Here is a 16,368-nt window from a genome sequence, read left to right on the forward strand (position 1 = left end):
ATACATAAACCTTCCTTTTGAAAGTCAAAAAACCGCATCAAAATCCGTTGCGTAGTTTTAAAGATCAAAGCATACATAGGGACAGACAGACAGCGGGAAGCGATTTTGTTTTATACTATGTATATGTGAGCTCTGATATGGCTGGCAAAGCCGAATTCACTTTTAAAAACTCTATCGCAGGTGGGGCAGATATAAGTGTAAATGGGAAGAGTTTGCTTCTCAGCGGCCAGAATGGCGTTCTCGTGTTAATATGGGCGTAAAGAACTTTGAAGACGCTCGTCTCATTTGACCTTGATGCGAAACGTCTACACGTAAACATATACACCACAGCAGTGCACCGAAATCACTTAATTACGGTCTTGTCTACTATGTACCTAACCATTAAAAATGAATTTGTAAATAATTTAAGACTCCTTAACTCAAAAATCTTTTTAAGTTAAGATTAGTAGTTAAGTTTACTATGCAATACAATGTCTTTTTACTGAAATAAACAGTTTAAATTTTTTTTTTTATATATATTTATACAGTCAGCAACCCTATTGGACTTATGTGCTTATTGTGTCTTTTTTCTTTTTCCTTGTTTGTTTTATTTTGTTACTGTGTTTTGCGACAATAAATGACTTTTTTTTTTTATCCCGGCCGAATCCTCCTATATGTACTATGTAGTGATTCTGTGACGGCACTCACCTGTGAGGTCCTTGACGAAGACCCCGATGTCCGGTCTCTCCTTCACTTCGAGTGACTGGTGCGGGTTGTTCCCCAGCAGGTCCCGCACCTCTTCATTGTAGATCTCCAGATACGTCACGCACACCAGGAACCTTTCACAAACAATATTTAGTCAGAAGTTTTAAATTTTATTCAATAAAAGTCAATATAAAAATAAAAATACAAAAATCAATAACAACTTAAGACTACAAACTGAAATAAACGTCATATGGTACTAAGGAAAAGTGACCCAGGAATCGAACCAGCGTCCTCTCCTATCGCGGCAGGTGCCTGTTGCCACTCGGCCACCGGGCCACAGCTGCATAGGTCGAATTTTTCCGAGCATATGCACTTTCTTACTGAAGGCTTATGGCGTCCCCTGGCCTAAGGCCTAAGGTAGGACTTAAGACTAGCTTAAGCCTAGTCAAAAAGTCCCCCTCGATTTGTCCATGGCACAAGATGGTCGGAAGTTTTTATAAATCATGCAAAATGAATTGATAAATCTAGGGATATACATATAATGGTATGCCTCGGACCTAAAAGCACGGCTGTAGGTATGTGTTGGCGGTGCCCGTTTGGCCGTAGGCGACTATGTAACCGTTATAGTGTATGATGCCTTAAGGCATCGCGACATATTACACTCCCTTACACGACATATTACAATCAAACATATATATAGCTGTGGTTGATATACAATAAATTGTGTCAAAATATTTTCAATAATTAATATCCGGGGAGAAAAATAAGGACTACGTTTGTATGAAGAGGCGATTTCGCGCGGGTCCTCCGCTTTCGTCTTAAGGCATCACACCACACTTACTTTTCACTTTTCATCGTCCTTAGCCGTGGCGTCATATGACTGAATATAAGCGCAAACGAGTTCGATATGACGCCTCGCAGCTCGGGCGCGGCCGTGGCGCCGGCCATATTATAGTGTTCGTTTTGCCGGTGCCCGCCTGGCCGTATGATGTTCTCTTTATGTATGATGCCTTAAGGCACCATAATATGTTACAATTGTTACACTTACTTCTCATCATCCTTAGCGGTGGCGATATGACTGAAGATATGTGCGAACGAGTTCGGTATGATGCCTTCTAGCTCAGGCGCGGCCGTGGCCCCGGCCATGGTGTACGTCTTGCCGGTGCCAGTCTGGCCGTAGACGACGATAGTACCTTATGTAATGTATGATGCCTATAGGCATCACGGCGTATTATACTCACTTCTCATCATCCTTAGCCGTGGCGATATGACTGAAGATATGTGCGAACGAGTTGGGTATTATGCCTCTTAGCTCGGGCGCGGCCGTGGCCCCGGCCATGGTGTACGTCTTGCCGGTGCCAGTCTGGCCGTACGCGAAGATGGTGCCGTTGTATCCCTTCAGGACTTGCTCGACGATCGGGCTAGCTGTTTGCACGTAGATGTCCATCTGGGAATGTTATTTTTATATTTTTGAGTTATACTTTTTTTACTAAAGAGAAACATGTTGTTTCCACATGAACTGCCGCCATGGATAAGACAGGGAGTGGTGAGAATAATTAATATGAATGGTCTATTTCCCATCTGTCGACAGGGACAAATGGAAATACACCAAAAAATGGAAAATGTACCACCTTTATTAGTTTCTGTAGCTATAAGGGGCTAAATTTATTTGAACTTGTTCTCTTAACAACAGAGTTGTGTTTTAGTATGCTGCAGATCATGTTTAGGTATATACAATAGATATAATATATGTATATATTTATACCAAAGAAAGTCCTAAAGATCTTGGTTTTTGAATAAATATAACGTCAGGTGACAACCAAAACTCACTAATTACTACCACAAGTTAATAGCCGTAATGAACCATATTAATACCGAAATAAGGTTGATTTTTGTTTAGTAATTAGTGAGTTTTGGGTGTCACCTGACGATATTAAATCCACACTATCCTATCAAAAGTATCAAAACCTAACACTTCGTGATCTGATGACAATGCATTGGATAGAATGCATTTTGTACAATATGTTCTTGTTCAGATATTTGTGAGCACCTTGGCCGCTCCGATATATTTGACAGCGACTGTACCACAATTCGGACACAGCGCCATCTATTTTAATGGTTAGACGTTCTGATATTTTTAAGCACCCTAGCCGCTCCCCTATACCTGACGGTAGTTGAAGTTACATTCAGCATCAAATAGTGACAGCTAATTCAAATCACTACTTACACCTTATAAAACAAACTCCGCTGCCGCGTCTGTCTGTTTGTGTGTGTATTTTCGCGATAAACTCAAAAACTACTTAACCGATTTTCATGCAGTTTTCACCTATCAATAGAGTGATTCTTGGGGAAGGTTTAGGTGTATAATTTGTTAAGGTTTTGTAACCCGTGCGAAGCCGGGGCGGGTCGCTAGTATATAAGTATCTTATTTCTATGGTAGCAAAGGTGTGATGCTAACTGTACCTTATTGTTTATAATTTTCGGCCTCAACCTCTTATTTCTGCTGACATATGCATTCTCGGAACGCCACGTCAGCACCTTGCTTAAGTCAACGTCTGATCTTGCAAGAAGAGCTTTTAAGAAAATATAAACGACTATCAGCCAGTGCCTATAATGTTGCTTTTCTAAGAACCTACAGTTCATCTAGATTTTACGCCCTATAGTGCGGTAGTTACCCACAAACCCACAATACATTGCCTATGTCGAAAATTTAAAGGGCCATATGTATTGTACAATACACGTGCGAAAAGGTAATTCGCAACGAGTGGCGATTTAAAACACTCCCTTCGGTCGTGTTTCAATTTCGTCGTGTCAAAATTTATCGCCACTCGTTGCGAATTTCATACTTTTCGTACTATTAATAATCCGATATAGGTATTCGAGTATGGTGCTTATATCTCAATTATTAAATTATTGCATTGCTATCTAGAATAGAATAGAGAGCCTTTATTCGTGATTCGTGGCTAAATTACCGGGGCATTGATCATTTGGGGCATTATCTATGATGAAAAGGGACCTTATTGTCGATGGCGCTTACGCCGCACAGCGTCGGGCGGCATTGTATTTGTATCGGAGCATCGTTAATATTGGCGTAAGCGCCATCGACAATGAGGTCCCTTTTCATAGATAACGTCACATTTGCTCTTGACATTTTCTAAAATACTAGCACTGTTTCCGTGTGGAGGTCGGCCTATGCCAGCCAGACGCATACATATCTGACCGGGATTCGAACCCAGATTCATCAAGGCTATTTACCTACTTACTTTGTGTGGTATTAGCATTTACTTGAGCATATTATGTGAAACGTGTATAGGGACAAGGTATTAGGGTATGTAGTTAGATACTAAAACAACAATTCTTATAAACATTTTTATTATTTTCATTGAATGTTATAGTACAGTACATACCTAGGGAGGTGAATTCGTGAATGCTCCAGATCGCAGGTGTTTGTGGCCCGAACCGAAGGCGAGGGCCATAAATATGCGATCTGGGGCTTTACGAATTACCGCCCGTGGTTTGTCTAAAGTTTTACGTCTTGCCTTGGCCAGGAAGCGATATTTTCTCCTCGAGTAGCGGGGAGAAAAACCCACTTAAGCTTTGGATTCCTCCGAAAACGGTGCCGTCATATTACGGCCGCTATATAGCGTTGACTGACGTCACTAGAACGTTGTCTATGTAAACAAGATGGCGCGGTTTCCTAGACGGCGTTACGTTACGTTGATTGTCAACGTAACGTAAGATGACGGCCGTCATGACCTTGTCGATAGTTTCGTGAACGTTTTATTAGATAGCGGTGACGCCATTTTTAATAAATGACACGAGATTTGAATAAATGATTCCGTACTACGATTATTTTCCTCTTCTGATGATATTTCATCCTCCAAGTAAATTATAGATGATCAAGCAAATCTTGTTAGTAGGAAAAGGCGCGAAATTCAAATTTTCTATGGGAAGTTATCCCATCGCGCCTACATTTTTCAAATTTGCCGCTTTGACCTTGGTGGATGACGGTGTGTTATGACGCCGTGGTACTTTCCACATGTCGCCACCGTAAAGACGGCCGCCTTTTGCTGCCGCTATATGACGGCCGTCATATGACGGCACCGTTTTCGGAGGAATCCAAAGCTTTACGGGCCTAGGGTGACGTAAACATAGATACATAGCTTTACGGAAACGTACGAACGTGTCTTGTCAGTCAGTCTCGGTACAAAAAGTACTGAGGTTGACCGAAGTAGCATGACAAATACTGGTCACTTGTATTAGATGCTGACTATACTTATACTAGTGTAAAAACTATACTACTACCAGTACTACCACGTGCAGGGTCAGATATCAAGGCGTGTGCCACTTCCAATCCAACTAGGTTACTCGGCCGACCATGTAGGTCGCAGCCGTCTCGCTCGCACTCGCACACACCGCGCTGGAGTGAGGGGGACGCGAGAACAAAGAGATGCGAGTATCGATCGTGGATGCACGTTTTGATGAATTCAGTCTTTTGTTTCTGTGTAACAAGACTGTAGGATTAGGAAATACACTCGAGAGGAATAAATGGGTCTGTTTGTATAGTAATTAGAATTAGTAATCCTTATGTATAAAGTAGCAGTTTTATTATAGTGATCATGTCAAATAGTATAATATTATGTATTACGGTGTTATTTTAAACATAGTACTTGGTAGTCGCCATCGCAGCGGCCAAGGTGCTCAAAAATATCTGAACACGCAATCGAACGCCTTGAAAATGGCGACTGTACTTAGAGTTAGACCAAGACTTATTTAAAGGAGTGTACAGGTTTTTAAAGAGCCTTTAAAAACGATGCGCATGTGACACCCCTGGAGTTGCAAGCACAAGCTACGGTGACCGCTTACCAGGCTTGCTTGTTTGCCACAGACGTAGTAAGTATTAAAGGTAGTACTTATTTCTGAAAATCCGGACCATTTCACCGATGACATCACATTCTTGTTAGACAAAGACAGTGGATATGGATACCTGCGCCCATTGTCTGGCGTCATCATCATCATCATCATCAATTTACATTTATTTTATACCTCACAGAGTGGGAAATAGCCATATCCGCGAAGATAGGTGAATGAAGTGACTACCAAACCAATAGAGTTATTAATGTTATTATTATTAACAGACATATTCCTCGCTATGCAACCTCGCACATCTCTGGTGGAACCGCGGCCTAACAGTGACGGGCGGCCGTAACACTGATTTAGAATTGTAAAAACCATGTAAAAAATATGAAAAAATAGAACAAATATAGGTAACCATACAATCCGGGGCAACGCAGCCTCGGCGCTGAAACTAGGCCAATGACGGACGAGTGTGGTGAAGACTGCAGTCTCTATACATAGGCCTGTAGTAAATAGTACGTAAGATATATCATAAGATGCCTTGCTATAAGAAGTACAAGATATAATCATCTTCCTCGCATTGTCCAGGCATTTTTGCCACTGCTCAAGGGAGCCTGGGGTCCGCTTGGCAACTAATCCCAGGAATTGGCGTGGGGACTAGCTTTTACGAAAGCGACTGCGATCTGAACTTCCAACCCAGAGGGGAAACTAGGCCTTATTGGGATTAGTCTGGTTTCACGATGTTTCCTTTACCGAAAAGCGACTGGTAAGTAAATATCAAACGATATTTCGTACATAAGTTCCGATAAACTCATTGGTACGAGCCGGGGTTCGAACCCGCGACCTCCGGATTGCAAGTCGCACGCTCTTACCGCTAGGCCACCAGCGAAGTATAAGATATCTTTTGGTATATATTATTATCGCTCAGTCTGTGACGGGCTTTAGACTCAAGGCGAGTTATCATTCTTACCAAGTTTATGTAATTCTAAATACCATTGTAAAACCAACAGCCGCGGCAACACCATGGTCGACAGTTATCTGAACAAATAAATCAATTATCAACCTTACTGCATCGACATAAAGTTCAAATAGTAACTACCTAGTGCGTCGTCACGATGGTACCATAAATTAACTGAGTTGTTTTAAACCTTACTGCATTGAGATAAGGTTCAGCTAGTGACTACGTAGTGTGCAAGGTTGCTGTTGCGGAAGTAGCCGAGGACACCACAATGCCATCTATTGCGGCAGGTGTTAGCTACTTACTACAGTTATGTACTGTTTGTTAAATTTTAATCGTCTGCGTCTCAAATAGTGTTGGTTTAGTTTAGTTGGTTAAGTTAAGAGGAAAGGGGACGACCGCTTTTGGGCGTTTTTTTTTTGTTGTCCCCTACACTTTTTTTCAAATTTGGGATTTTTTATGTTATTTCTACTCGGAAACACGAGCTCTTTCTATCCTAATAGGAGATAAATCCATACATTTTTCGATCTTTCCATTATGCGACCGCCATACAAAGTCTATGAAAAATGGTGACGGAATGGAAATAAAAACCTTAGGTCACTTTTTTTTCTCCTATTAGGATAGAAAGAGCTCGTGATTCTGAGTAGAAATAACATAAAAAATCCCAAATTTGAAAAAAAAGTGTAGGGGACAACAAAAAAAAAACGCCCTTTTCCATACAAATGTAGTCCCCATTTTCCTCTCTACATTATTGACAATATTTTTACATAATTTTATGCATATTGACCAGAGCTGTATCGTTTCTCTTTTCGATTTTTAGGGTTCCATACCCAAAGGGTAAAAACGGGACCTGATGTCTAGACTCCTCTGTCCGTCTGTCTGTCACCAGGCTGTATCTCAAGCTAGACAGTTGAAATTTCCACAGATGGTGTATTTCTGTTGCAGCTATAACAACAAATACCTGCTAAAAACTACGGAACCCTCGGTGGGCGAGTCCGACTCGCACTTGTCCGGTTTTTTGATTATTATAAGAATTAGGAGCGAAATGTTTTTACCTATTTTCTTTCCTGCCGCAAATTCTTATGCAATTTTATTATAAGTACGATCAGAATAAACTAAATTAAACATTGCAGATCGTTTGCTATTCATGTGTATTAAAATAAATAAAACATTGATCACTAGACAAACTCCACTGCATCGGGGCTAGTAGGTAGGTCTTTTTGGAGCGTGGCCTAGTTCCCCGGCCTGACCTATTTGGAGCGCCCCAATAACACATTTATTGCCTACAATCTACCAACTGGTGATGGTTCATCATCTAACTAAGACATCTAAGTGATCAATTTTATGTTGTCGTTGTATCTGCAGGAGGTCCGGGGTTCAAACCCTGGCAAGGGCATTTATTCATTCTATTCATGTGTATAAATAAAACATTGATCACTAGACAAACTCCACTGCATCGGGGCTAGTAGGTAGGTCTTTTTGGAGCGTGGCCTAGTTCCCCGGCCTGACCTATTTGGAGCGCCCCAATAACACATTTATTGCCTACAATCTACCAACTGGTGATGGTTCATCATCTAACTAAGATATCTAAGTGATCAATTTTATGTTGTCGTTGTATCTGCAGGAGGTCCGGGGTTCAAACCCTGGCAAGGGCATTTATTTGTGTTCATCACAAATATTTGTTCCTGAATTATGGATGATTTCTCATGCTCTGAAAGAGGGTCATTGTTGTTCTAAAAGGTGTGCAGGAAATGATACGTTTCTGCACTATAGCATTCTACGTTCCAAGTTGGAACTTCCAACTTCCAACTGTTCCAAGAACGATTTTATGTTGTTTACGATAAGCACTGAAATTTGGGTTTAAATGGATTTGTTATACAATTTCCATTCTCATATTTATTTTAACTCTCCATTTCATAAATAACGATACTTTTGCCTAAATTGTTAATTGAAAGTATATACACCGTGTTTTTATTGAATTCCGTTAACTTCGGGGTATGGTTAAGTACGTTTAAGAGAACTAAATGGCATAGTTAATTTTCAAAAAAAAATTTTTTTTGTTTTTTTACAAAAAAAATAGTTTAAAAAGTAATTAAATGTAGCATATAGCGTTGTTGTAACACGGGTATTACATTTAACTCAACCAAACAATTGAAATCTGTGACATATCAATGTCATTTCGAACATCGATCGACCGAGATTGTACTTAAGTTTAGTAGCAAATGTATGAACTCATTCTAAACACTAATCAATATGTAAACCGGCCCTAAGGCAAGTGTACACGCTTTAGGCCTTATAGGAAAAAAATAAATTATTGATTATCTCCAAAATGGAGTTAATTGGAATATCGGTGTCTTTGAGAGAGTTACTTAATTTAAGCTCAGGAATGCACCCTTGAAATTAACGGAAATCAAAAAAACACGGTGTATATCTTCAAGATTTACTATAAAATTTTATATTTAGTAATGTTTTTAAAAAAACACATGCATTTTACTTTCCTCGTAAGTATTCGAAATGAAAAGTAGAGTGGTTAACTCGGGTGAAAGGTATCATTTCAGCCTCGGACTATTTGGCGCTCTCACTACGTTCGAGCACCAAACAACCTCGGCAGAAATGAGTGCCTTTCATCCCTTGGTTAACAATCTACTATTCAGTTAATTAATTCCTCTATTTTCAAGGCGTTAGAGTGCGTGTTCAGATATATGTGAGCACCTCGGCTGCCCCGATATATCTGATGGCGACTGTACTCCGACTCCTAAATGTAATTTCCTATCGCAATATTTAAAAGTCCCAGCGTCTAACTCCCAAGGTTATTTACTACGCGCATGTATTAGTTTGGTACTCAATTATAACTCTCATAGCAACGCCACAACGCTTGAAATTCAACTCATTTCCAACCTTATTCCAACTAGATACGGTGCACTAATAGTCAGTGTATATCGCTGTTCGATTGGAGTTTTTTCGACTGATATTATACCTTGTTCCAACGAGATACGGTCTAGTATAAATAGTATAATCAGGGCGTAGTGGCGGCCATTTTGAATCGGCCGTGAGCGTACTCGCCAAGGCCGCGACGCATTATCACTTATCTCCATTATTCAATAGACGCTGTTTTATGTACTTAGGGTTATGTACATTCGCCATCAGATATATCGGAGCGGCCAAGGTGCTCACAAATATCTGAACACGCCTCTATTGTCACGCGCAAGTGCGTGTTCAGATATTTTTGAGCACCTTGTGGCAGCTCCGATTTATCTGATGGCGATGGCGCCTGTACCTAGGTTTTGTTCTAGGACCGTGACGTGCCTGAACCTAGCCTACGAAGAAATGATGACGTACTTAAACTACACGCCTAGTTTGCGTGTTTTCAGGCTAAATCACTACATAGTATAAAACAAAGTCGCTTCCCGCTGTCTGTCGGTATGTATGCTTAGATCTTTAACACTACGCAACGGATTTTAATGCGGTTTTTTTATATAGATAGTGATTCAAGAGGAAGGTTTATGTATAATTTGTTAACCCGTGCGAAGCCGGGGCGGGTCGCTAGTGATACATAAATTACTCTTTATTGGAAACTGTTTCTGATCATAGAGATATCGTTTTTGACATTGAGATATTATTAGGTACAGTCAGCAGTTGCTAAGCGGGCGAGGTGTTCAAAATGATCTCGACGCGACTTTATCGTTAAGAGAATAAGAGCGCGTTAAGGTAATTTTGAACACCTCGCCCGCTTAGGAACTATTGCTGCTGACTGTAAAAACAGCAACACTTAATTGTCCATCGGTGGGCCTTATTACAAACGGCATAAGGTCCATCGATGGACAGTTAACAGTGTGGGCGATGGTACTATAGAGAAGTAAGAGAAGATAGCAAACATTGAAATTGTCACAATTACAGGATTAAACGAACTTACCTGAAGTGAAGTTCTATCCTGATTATATGAAGTACTTAGTCCGTGGTAAACTATTGTAGTTGTCTTCAGTTCTGCCTTAGAACGTCGCGAAATACAAAGCTAAAAAAAAAAGAAAAACTCCGACGCTGGCAACATTATTAGTACCCAATTTCAGTAAGTTTAGAGCTACATCCAGAGGCTAACAAGGGAAGAAGTTAACAAAATTAAACCTGTACCACGGAGCCAAAACGTAAGCGCCGAAAAAAATCATGGCCCTTCAAACACAAAGATGCCACGAATATTCGGCAACTATTCGGTATTCAGCTACTTTGCCGAATATTCGGTATTCGGCCGAATTTTGCCTACTATTCGGCCTAATACTAAATATCTGATGCACCTACCTAAAAAGAAAAATTACACAATAAAAAAAAAGCCATAAACTAGGTAAGTAAGTATAAACCTATACCTATTTAATATTTAAAACGTATTTTTGGAAAGTTGTTAAATACGAAGGCCCGTTTTGAGCATTTGTTGATTACAAGATATTTTATTTTCATCGGGGGTCTGATTTTGATTTGATTGACTTTGGGGCCCACTGAAGCCGGCTTCCCACGGCCCGTGTTTATTACAGGCCAGGCCGGATCGCGCCACGCCTGTGGATGCCTGTGCGGTTAAGCCGGCTTCCCACGGCCCGTTTTTTCACAGATCTGACCGCGCCTCTACAGGCCGAAGATCGTGGGAACAGTCGCATCCGACGAGGCCTGTCGTCACCCGTCCGATCCGTCGGGAGTCTGTAACTTCAAAGGCGCGTCGCGGCGCGCCGCGACGGTGCCTGTAGGGGCGCGTCTGCGTCGGTTCATTTCACCTGGGACAGCGCACAGGCCTCGTCGGATGCGACCGTTCCCACGATCTGTCGGCCTGTAGAGGCGCGGTCAGATCTGCGAAAAAACGGGCCGTGGGAAGCCGGCTTAATCAACCGCACTGGCATCCACAGGCGTGGCGCGATCCGGCCTGGCCTGTAATTAACACGGTCCGTGGGAAGCCGGCTTGATTGATTACCAGTCCGCCGGACGGTATCGGCCTGTCAGTTGTTCGGAACTGTCAACTTTTTGTTCTAACTGACAGTCCGAGATCGTCCGGCGGACTGGTAATCAGTGGTAATCACTACATTCATAAATTCTGTTCAACAAAAAATACAGGTATCTAGCAAACGTGCTTTGTTGGCGATCAGTTTTCATAATTAATAATTGTGACTTAAAATGATCGCATGTCATGCCGAATATTCTTCTATTTCTTCTATATTCTTCGGCCGAGGGCCTTGGGGCCGAATATTCGGTATTCGACCAAAACCACTATTCGGCGCATCTCTACAAAATACTGACTTAATACTTGTAAAACTGAGTCAGACTGAGCGAGTTCTATTCTCAAGATTATGTCAAAAATCTGGCAACAAAGACACAATATGTATGCAAGAGATCACTGTGTTATTATATTAGGTACTTATTAGCCATGTCCTAGTAGCAGTGGGTAAATAGGAGCAGTAAATTATTATATTAGGGCGTCGCAAATAGGTCGGGTCGGGAAACTGGGGCACGGCCCGCGGCCCCGCCCGAGCGGTCCTGATTGATGGACATCATGTTTGGATGTTGCATTGCAGCTATAAGCACAAAGAAAAATAAAAGGTGGCTAATATTACTGCTAACAAAGTTTTACTTTAATAGTTTTATAGTACATATTTTAGTAGATATTTATATTAAAAAAAAAATGGCATGACATGATAGTTGTTTTTAAAGCGCCCTTAAAACTTTAGGAACAGTCAGTAGCAGAAGTTGCTACGCGGGCCAGGTGTTCACAATTACCTGGACACGCTCTTATAGGTAACCTTAACAATAAAGTCGCGTCAAGATCATTTTGAACACCTCGCCCGCTTAGCAACTTCTGCTGCTGACTGAACAAAAATACCTAATACATTTGGAACCTAAAACAGTTTATGAAAAAACATACAATACAGATATAATACACGTTATATACGTAATCATAGGTAAATAGTATACATACATATGCTGTTAGCTCATAGTGTAAGTTTTATTTAGTTTTAATATACGTCAATGCCTCCCTCAATCAACCCTAGTAGCACGGTCACATTTTTATCATTTGTCACCATGCCTGTGATGCCTGTCACGTTCTAACAAGTATGTAAGTGCGAAAGTGACGGGCATAGTGATAGTCGATAAAAATGGAACCGTGCTGAGCCCGCAGGTTTTGACTTTTTGTCAACTTGACACAGTTTAATAAACTACCTATCAAAATTTTGATACCAAGTCGTCAGGAGGCTATATAGTTGGGTCTTTCTCCAATAATCTGCCGTCTGCCTGAACTTCGTAAAAAAAAAATTATACACTTAGGGCCAGTTGCACCGTCCACACTTGACAGACTGATCAACGTCACTCAGCAGTGAACTATGAAACTTCCCATACAATAAAATTAAACGAGCGATTTAACGGTGACAGGCGGTTTGGAGCAAGTGACACTTATAGTTGTTTTTTAGCATTAGAAATAAGGTAAACAATCTTGACGTGTCTTTTTATTGAAAAACACGTTTTAAAAATAAATAATGGCAAATATGTAACAATTATGAATCTAATGCGATCATTTATATTCTTCTGCTTTCATAAACAATAGTTACTGATTTTTAAAAAGCGTTTTTCAATTAAAAGACGTCAAGATCGCTTACCTTCTTTCTAATGCTAAAAAAACGAACTATAGTATGGTTTGATGTGGTTTGACGGAGTTTAGACGCAGGAAATCTAGAGAATGACCCAGTTACACCACAGTCACACCTTATCCTAGTGCTTATTATAATTATTATAACTCTTATAATAAGTGTTGTCTTCCCTCGTCGTGTTAGACACAACATTCTGGACGCAACGTCGGCAGACGCCGTGACGCTGGTGCGTTCGGAATGTTGCATCAAAAGTGCTGCTACACAAACATACACAAAAAATATATGGAAATATTCATCGGCGTCGAGCGAAGACTCGGCAGTTTAGTTGGTTAACGTGTCCCAACAGCGGTATCTCTACTTCACAATATGTTTGCTCGATGTTGGCCGAATTTTCATTTGACCGAACGCGTTTTTTCAAAAACGGTTAAAATTATTTTAACGGTTTTGAGAAAAAACGCGTTCGGTCATTTGAGTTCCAAGTAAATATTTGATCTTTGGATACAAATGAATCTTAATAATGTTGGTGGGACTGATTTAAAGGTTGTTATAGTTAAAGTACCTCGGGGTCATGGTAAATTCGACCAAGCACGCAAACAATGGGAGCCGAAGGTTTCTTCTTGCTCAATATTAGTTCAGATCGAAACTAATGTCTATTGCGTGTCAGAAGTACTATGGTAGAACTAAATGGCAATGGGGTTGGACTTAGAAGTATTTTACATGGCGCCAGCATAGGTTTACCTCTTGGTCCTGTCAATCCTTAGAATTGTGTATTTTTAGGGTCCGTACCTCAAAAAGAAAATACGGAACCCTTATAGGATCACTCGTGCGTCTGTCTGTCTGTTACAGCCTATTTTCTCCGAAACTACTGGAACAATTAAGTTGAAATTTGGTACACATTAGTGACCCAAAGACGGACAAGTAACTTTTTAGGGTTCCGTACCCAAAGGGTAAAAACGGGACCCTATTACTAAGACTCCGCTGTCCGTCTGGCACCAGGCTGTATCTCACGAACTGTGATAGCTAGACAGTTGAAATTTTCACAGATGATGTATTTCTGTTGCCGCTATAACAACAAATACTAAAAACAGAATAAAATAAGATTTAAGTGGGGCTCCCATGCACCAAACGTGATTTTTGACCGAATTTAAGCAACGTCGGGCTGGGTTAGTACTTGGATGGGTGACCGTTTTTTTGCTTGATTTGCTCTATTTTTTGTTGATGGTGCGGAACCCTCCGTGCGCGAGTCCGACTCGCACTTGGCCGGTTTTTTATTTGATGGTCTGGATGGAGAAAAGCTATGCTGCCGTCATCTATGCTAACCTTTGACAGTTGCCTCCCCATTCGTAGACATTAATGCAATGAAATAAGGTTACCTAGACTTCCTGGCAACATGGCAATAATACATATGGACTTATTGGCCGTAGGGCATTGTGACTCTAGACGTTTTGACACTTTGACATACATATATGCCCCTAAACGCTACAGTTGCTGCAGACCATATTTACATTTTAGGGCATTTCTGAAGGTGGTCAAAACTGGTAATTTTAGATGTTTAAATGTTCAAAAACCCGTTGACCCATTTGTGTAATTAACTATGTGTTCAAAAAACGTTCTAGGACATCATTTATACACATTTTAACAAAAGTATAATTTCTTAGTTTGACTGAAAACTTTATATAGAAAAGTAATGAAATTACCAATGTTTTTTGGTGACTGTTTGACTTACAAGTAGTGTACCTACATACTGACCTACATAGATATCGTTCGTAACACTCGTATAAAACATTGCAATATTCGCATTCTGCTAAAATGAGCTTATAACAACCGAGACTCGACGCTACACTCGGTGACGTCACCGTCTGCCATGAGCGCCATGACTAAACAGTTGAACACATGAAATAGTTATTATACCAGCACGCACAACATTGTATGTTTATATTTTAGCAGTTAAATAATATTGACCTAATAACCTGAAATCTGTATTCGAGCGACCACGTGTATTATACACAATACAATACAATACAAATCCTCTTTATTGCACAACCTCAGAATAAATGTACATGGAAACACAAATAATACATGAAGACAGAGGTAAACAACAGGCGGTCTTATCGCTAAAGAGCGATCTCTTCCAGACAACCTTTAGGTAGTGGAGAAATGAAAAATGATATAATTAGGAGGTGCAAAAAAACTAAATATAAACTAGAAAGAATACCTTTAAATTTTAATTCTACAACAATAATACAATACATAAACATACATACTACTAAAATTATTTATACCTAAAGTCTATTTTTTTATTCGGTAGACTAAAATGACATTTTATGTTCATACTATGAACTGTCATTTCAGTCTACCGAATGAAAATTAGACTTTACGTATATATACACACAACACATATACATATATTATAATACATATATACAATACTATAATTCTTGCCAAAAGTGATAACTAGTAACGCGAACAGGCATACTAAGGAAGGGACAGATAATATGTTTTAAGATTTGATTTAAAAATCGCAAGGGATATTATATGTATGTGCAGATTCCAGATTATTTAAAATTATTGTTATATATTGACGACCAGTCTGGCCTAGTGGGTAGTGACCCTGCCTGTGAAGCCGATGGTCCCGGATTAGAATCCCGGTAAAGGCATTTATTTGTGTGATGAGCACAGATATTTGTTCCTGAGTCATGGGTGTTTTCTATGTATTTAAGTATTTGCATATTATATATGTCGCAGACCGTCTATTGTGATTTATGACGGCTGCGTTTGATGGAATGTCAAGTATTGAAATAGTCTATGCTTGAGTGTGTTTGACTGCGATACAGTGACTTTTATTTGAATGACCTGAACAGCTTCTTTAATGGATTGGTTCCTGGCTGATTCTGCGGACAGCCCGAAATGAGATGGCATCATGAGTGGAACCGTCAGTCAGATTTGAATTGGAAAAGTGTCGCAGTCAACCTCACTACATTCCTATAATTAATATTTTATGAAATCTATCGTTTTACCTATGCCGTACATTGAGCATCTCTAATTAACATGATCGTTTATCTCTCCTCGTCATATATATCGTTGTCTGAGTACCCACAACAAGCCTTCTTGAGCTTACCGTGGGACTTAGTCAATCTGTGTAAGAATGTCCCTATAATATTTATTTAATATATTTATATTAGGACCAATTTGAGCCAAAAAAAACCGCATCGTAATCGGCCTATCCGTTGGAGAGCTACGATACCACAGACA

At 40.2% G+C, this 16,368-nt stretch overlaps 2 protein-coding genes and 1 long non-coding RNA gene across 3 annotated transcripts in view; 1 reads left to right on the forward strand and 2 right to left on the reverse strand.

Annotated features, from left to right (window-relative positions):
• Nucleotides 1–16,368, reverse strand: part of LOC134659572 (uncharacterized) — a 145,370-nt gene that overhangs the window by 109,853 nt on the left and 19,149 nt on the right. The gene's annotated exons all lie outside the window — the stretch shown is intronic.
• LOC134659540 (transcription initiation factor TFIID subunit 10-like) overlaps nt 1–16,368 on the forward strand; it is a 125,907-nt gene that overhangs the window by 68,793 nt on the left and 40,746 nt on the right. The gene's annotated exons all lie outside the window — the stretch shown is intronic.
• Nucleotides 1–16,368, reverse strand: part of LOC134659554 (kinesin-like protein KIF3A) — a 46,460-nt gene that overhangs the window by 18,156 nt on the left and 11,936 nt on the right. Inside the window, exons 3-4 of the mRNA XM_063515220.1 lie at nt 1,926–2,131; nt 688–818 (exon numbers count right to left, since the gene is read on the reverse strand). Of these exons, the coding sequence (XP_063371290.1) occupies nt 688–818; nt 1,926–2,131 (337 nt within the window). The remainder of the gene's footprint in view (nt 1–687; nt 819–1,925; nt 2,132–16,368) is intronic.

The sequence above is a fragment of the Cydia amplana genome, chromosome 25 (genome assembly GCF_948474715.1).
Source record: "Cydia amplana chromosome 25, ilCydAmpl1.1, whole genome shotgun sequence".
In the NCBI taxonomy this organism is placed as follows: Eukaryota; Metazoa; Arthropoda; class Insecta; order Lepidoptera; family Tortricidae; genus Cydia; species Cydia amplana.